The sequence below is a fragment of the Geotrypetes seraphini genome, chromosome 5 (genome assembly GCF_902459505.1).
Source record: "Geotrypetes seraphini chromosome 5, aGeoSer1.1, whole genome shotgun sequence".
NCBI classification, from domain to species: domain Eukaryota; kingdom Metazoa; phylum Chordata; class Amphibia; order Gymnophiona; family Dermophiidae; genus Geotrypetes; species Geotrypetes seraphini.
In genome coordinates this window covers 114,497,397-114,503,396 of record NC_047088.1, presented here as the reverse complement: position 1 = coordinate 114,503,396, position 6,000 = coordinate 114,497,397, and the positions used below count along the sequence as shown (strand labels likewise).

The 6,000-nt window shown below is 41.4% G+C and overlaps 1 protein-coding gene across 2 annotated transcripts in view; it reads right to left on the bottom strand.

The window, feature by feature from the left end:
- Positions 1 to 1,516: 1,516 nt before the first annotated feature.
- The window catches only part of COL6A2 (collagen type VI alpha 2 chain), a 167,251-nt gene continuing 162,767 nt past the window's right edge, over positions 1,517 to 6,000 (bottom strand). For both annotated transcript variants that reach the window (XM_033945420.1, XM_033945421.1), the window contains exon 28: positions 1,517 to 3,601. In XM_033945420.1, coding sequence (XP_033801311.1) covers positions 3,006 to 3,601 — 596 coding nt within the window. In that variant the 3' untranslated portion in view covers positions 1,517 to 3,005. The remainder of the gene's footprint in view (positions 3,602 to 6,000) is intronic.

Genomic DNA, 6,000 nt, shown 5'->3' with positions numbered 1-6,000 from the left:
ATGAAATGCTAGCCACATCAGGATGGGAGAAACGGCTTTGCAAAGCTGAAATGCTGGGACGCTACAAGGAGCAGCCTTGAAAGGCTAAAAGACACCGGTAACACGAAGGGCCTTTTTAATCAAACTGTGCTAGCAGGTTTTAGTGCAGAGAGCCATGCTGAATGGCCCGCGCTGCTCCTGACGCTTATAGGAACTCTATGAGCGTCGGGAGCAGCGCGGGTCATTCAACATGGCTCACTGCGCTACAAACTGCTAGCACTGGTTGATAGAGGCCCTAAGAATGATATGGGAAGTGGACCTGAAGGGCTTTAATGTGGGGAAAGGTGATGCAAACATAAGATTGGGGTAATTGGATATTTTTGAAATACTAAAAATACTACTGGATATGTTTATTCACTACTGACTCTAATGGCTGTGTGTTTAATGAGAAGGATTTGAAAATATTTAAAAATAATTTGGAAAGTTATTTATAATAATTCTGAGTTGAAGTTTTTAAATAAAAAAAAGGAAGGAAAGAAAAAAAAGAAAAAGAAAGAAAGATAATATAAAATTAATGAATAAAGGAAGGGGGAGGTTTTTATGCCAATGATTGGAGCAGGAGCAAGATAAATGCTTTTCATCTGAAGACACATGTAGAGAGGCATTTTTAAAACAAATGTCTAGGTCTGATTTGAACATTTCCAGCATAACATCCAAATCGGAAGTACAAAAAAGGCAATTTTCGAAACCTGAACCACTACTTACACGTCTAGGTCACCGGGATGTCTAGATCAACAGAACATCCAAAGCTATATCCCATTTTTGACCAAAATATTGTCCAAGCTGGAAACGTCCAAATGAACTGCATTTGGACATTGGATGGGTCAGCATTATATTGGACTGGCACATGGACATGCAAACAGAGTAGTAGGGCACTTCAGAGAGCACTGCTGTGAACTTCACATAAAGAATGCTAGATATACATCTCACTCTAACCCCCTTAAAAGTTGTGGTGAGACCCCCAACTCTCCCCCAACCCACCTGGCTACCTCCCAATAGCCCTTATGGCTACAGGTGGTACCTATATGGCAGTAGAGTAGGATTTTGGTAGGCTCAAACTTTCTACAATAAATGTGGGTAAAGTGGCTTATGGGTCTGGGTTCACTAGCTTACTCACTAGCCTATTTAAGACACCTATGTGATGCTCTAGTAGGCCTTCCCATAGGAGATGCTGCTGTTCTACACACAGGTATGGACTTTTAAATTCAGAGTTTGTGGGGTGGGAAGGGGGGGGTCTGTGACCACATGGGGAGTGTGGGAGGATCAGGTGTTAATCCCTTCAGTGTTCATCTGGTCAGTTTGGGCACCTTTTTTGCACTTAGACACTTCTGAAACAGGTCTAGCTTCCCAAAATCTAAGTTCTGTCCAGGACATCCTATAAAAAGTTTGATTATAGCTGCAGGACATTCAAATCTAAGGCTGCCCAAAGCTAACCCATATCACACCTCCCCAAATGTCCTTTTACTTTCTGTATGCATAGCTGGTGAAATTCCCTGCTTGAAGTCTATTATTGGCAGTTGGAAGTTTTGGCGAGAAAAGGTTCAAGCAATGACTTAGGCGCTGTTTTGGATGTTTGGACGTTTTGATTATGAGCCCCATTGCTCCCTTGTTCTGAAGCTTTTCCTACCCACTAAATAATAATAATAATAAAGGATACTACTGACTATTATAGTGGGATTTTCTGTTTTTGTATGAATGTCTACTCGACCAGTATATATTTGTTTGATTATAGAGTACTAGCAAAAGTCAGCATTGGAGTACTTATATGTAGGCACCAACAGTTATGCCATGTCTATGGCAGGTGTAACTGACATCTAAGTGCACAGGTGATGCATGTAACTTACAGTATTCTTTAAGTAATGTATGTAAACAGGAGACCCATGCATACTCCACCTATATATAAACCCCCTACATATTTACATGCTGAGTTATTTGTGCATGTAAGTTATAGAATACCATGTAGCATTTGCACACATAAGTGCACATTATATGCATGTTAAGTACTAGTATTCTATAAGTTATGTGTGCAATTGGTGTCTACGTTTGGGTGTCAGGTTATAGAATAAGGGGACAGTTTCTATGACAAGTATTCATGTCATCAGATGCAACTGGTGATGTTGATTCTTGTTCTCAAAAGCTCATGCATTATAAATTAGTGGTGGATAAAGTACCATTTGCCTCTTTGTCATTGCTGAAGGACAAACTAACAGCGTTACTAATGTATGCTATCATATTAGCATGCACTACCACTGTTGATGCACATCAGTAGTAACTTGTTCCTATTGCATAAAATGGGACCAGTGACAAAATGCATGCTAATGGCATTAGCATGCATTAATGTGATAGTTCATGTTAGTAACTCTAGCTGTGAATGCAAATAGTATATATCAATATTTGCTATTTGGAGTGTACAAATTTTTTTCAAGGAATTTGAATTTTCAGTAGAATCAGTGTAAGTACAAATGCCTCTCAAATCCCAACCTCTGAAATGACTCTTCAAGAAGCAGATAAACTTACACAAACACAAGTTGCATGGATATACATTTATCTATATATTGCATGGGCAATTTTCAATAGGCCATTTCTACTGTTAATATTTATCCAATGACATGGCTATCCCTCTGAATGTTTTTAGCATTCTATGACTTTACATGTGTACATAAAATGGAACCGACTTTTTTCTGTTATGAACCAAATGACAATTTCTTTCACCTTCCTTTGTTTCTTAGATAGCACCATTATAGTGAGATATATTTCAATATAAAGCATGTCAGATATTGACTAAAAATGTAAACAAGAAAGTTTTGAACAATTTTTGTGTGATTGCTTGGTATGACTGGTGATCACTAGCAACATACAACAGCATGAAACAAACAGAAAACAAAGGAGATTGGAATATTTGGAGTAGGAGTAGGGGTGAGAATGGGGCATATGTTGATATTTTAATTAATCAAAAAATATTTTAATTAACAAATCCAGCGAATGAAGCGGTCAAAGAAGCTAGGGTGCAATAGTTTATTGTAGTCATTCTCTCGAAAAATGGCCATCCTGTCTCCCAAGCCAATCTGCAGTAGGATGTCCATGTCAACATCATTTCCCATAGCAAGCACAGTTGGCACAACATTTTGCTTCCTCATGGAGGTCACTGCCTCTGCTAGACTTTTGTTTCCAGTGATGCCATCAGTGATGAAGACGAAAGAGAGTTCAGCATTACGCCTGGCCATTGGTTGTGACAGGACAATGTTGTTAATGGCATAAATGATGGCAGATCCGATGTTAGAGGATGAGTCAAGGTATTTGATTTTTGCCAGAGCATCGTTAATATCAGTCAGGTTGTGGGACAGCTTGAAGGCGATTTCTTGCTCATTCTCACTTCCGTATTGTAAAAGGGCTATTCTGGCATTCATGGTATCATCATCACTTCTTGCAAGAGTTAACTGTTCTGCGACTTCTTTAACAAAGTTGGAGGCCTTCTGGAAATTCAGCTCTCCAATTCTTTCCGAACCATCCAACAGGAATATGATATCAACTGGCCGTTGTGTACACTGTGCCACAGCAAGTTCTGAAGGAAGAACAGAAAATGGAGATAAGCTAGGAATACTGGGGTGTCTTATTTATCTAAGTCAGCATTGTTTCAGTATCATTTATGCTCTTACTAAGTAATAATCATATATAATAACCTAGATCATAGTTATGACATGTGACACAGATAATTGAAACTGTTGATCGCAATTATAATCAACTTACAATTATGTGGGGTGCGGGGGGTGGTAAGGAATTTTGTATTTATTGTAAAATATTTAAAGTTATAAACAATATGTTACACTTGAGGGTAATTTTATAACAGTGTGATTGGTTTAAAAGGTAGATCTCAACACCAAATTAGTCACTATTTTATAAAGAATGAAAAAGATTATTAAACATATGGTTTCTGAAATTGCATAGTACCTAATGAGCACCAGTTAGCAGGGCAGGATTAACCAATAGGCCAAGTAGGAACGTGCCTAGGGCCCGAAATGGTCAGGAGGGCCCGATGAAGGATGGCATCAACATTGTTTTTTCCAAACGGTGATGGGCCCCTCCAGCATCGATCGGCAACGCAGGCCCCCCCCCCCCGATCGGCAATGCGGGCTCCATCCCGATCGGCAACCCGCCCTCCCCCATTGAAGGAAAGTAAGACAAGCAAGCAACGCAGGTAAGAAAGGCAACAGGAACTGTAATTTTGCAAGTGGTGCTGCTTGCCCAAAGCTTCCCTCTGATGCAGCTTCCTGTTTCCGCCTGGGCGCATGGTTGGGTGGAGCATGGCAGGGAGCCCAGTGTACTTGTGTGCCTAGGGGCCCTCGACAAATTAAGGGTATGCAGGAGTTGAGAATTTAGTGATTTACTTTGACAAATACTGCAAGTGCTAGGTGGTGCAAAGAATATTTACAAAAGTGTGTGAAAACATGAGAGGTCAAATTCTGACCTTTTCAAAGTTGCCTCCTGACTGACTTTTGTACACTATGCATGTCTGACTTGTATCATTGAATGCACTCTCTGCCAGAATAGGTGATGCCACAGGATATCACTCATTAGTGATGGGCAGTTAACAAGATTAGCAAGTGTTATATTACTAATATTATCATGTGCATATTCTAACTAACCATGGCCCAGATTCACTAAAGATAGTGACTCAATCGTTTTTGGCCAATACAAGTTAATCGGGGCAGGCGAGTGAATCGAGGCAGAGCCCTGATAGTAGTGACAGGAGAAGCAGCCTCCTGTCACTGCTGTCAGGGCTTCTGCTGTTTTTGTTTTTTTTTATTGGGCAGATATTTTGCGTGTATTACACATGCAAAATATCTGGCCAGTAAAAAAAAAAAAAAAAAAAAAGCCCCCCGACAAAGCGCCCCCTTGAACCCCAAAAATGGCAGGAGGGATGCCCACATGTTAGACATAGAAAACTGCCTGTATTTTGCACCATATTTATTGTGTATATGGAATATTTTTTTATATCTGTTGGATTGACTTATAGATGTCTATATGTTGGAGAGAATGGGAACCCGAAGGCCTTGAGCATGCGCAGATGCTCAAGGCCCAGCGCGAAGAAGAAGGCAGATCTTCGGACACTGGCACCGGCATGTCCTGTGCGTTGGTGCCGGTGTCAAATGGGGGTAAGGAATGTGATCGGGTTGGTGGGTGGGTGCCTGGGGCATGCCGGATCGCGGCCGGGCGGGGGTGTGTGTGTATGTGTGTGTGTGACACGAGCACATACTATGGCAGGGCAGGGAGGGTGCCACGAGCAGGGGGATGGTGGATCATGCGGGGGGGGGGGGCAAAACGAGCAGGGGGATGGCGGATCACGCGGGGCGGCCTTCATGAGTGGCAGGGAGCAATGCCGGTTCTTGGGGGGGTAGAGAAGCACTGCTGGACTTGGGGGATGGGGGTGGGTGGGAACGAATCAAGCGAGTTTCCCTTAGTTCCTATGGGAAAACTCGCTTTGATATACGAGTATTTTGGTTTACGAGCATGCTTCTGGAACAAATTATGCTCGTAAATCAAGGGTCCACAGTATGTACTTGCAACTGCCAGACTGCTTGAATTCCCTTTGTACACACCTAATGGCAAAGTACATGCCATCATGTAATCTTAGGTACTCTTAAGCCAGTTGGTATTTTATGGAAGGCCATTTACATGTGTAGGTGGTATAAGAATGCAATTACATGCAGCTGATTAATTCCAGGCTGAGGATAGATACAGCTTAGCAGAACAAGTGTTACTGAAGAGCTTTAGAAGAAATCTGATTCAAAGATGAAATAATAACCCTTCAGCAAACCCACTGGCACATAATCATGTCTTTTGGTGAATGGATTAGAAGCAATATGCAATTTAGTCAGGAGGTTTGAGAGCTTGTAAACAAGGGAAGATAATACTAATTCATTCTCCATTGATGACCTTCAAAGGAACATTATGCATTCTGCT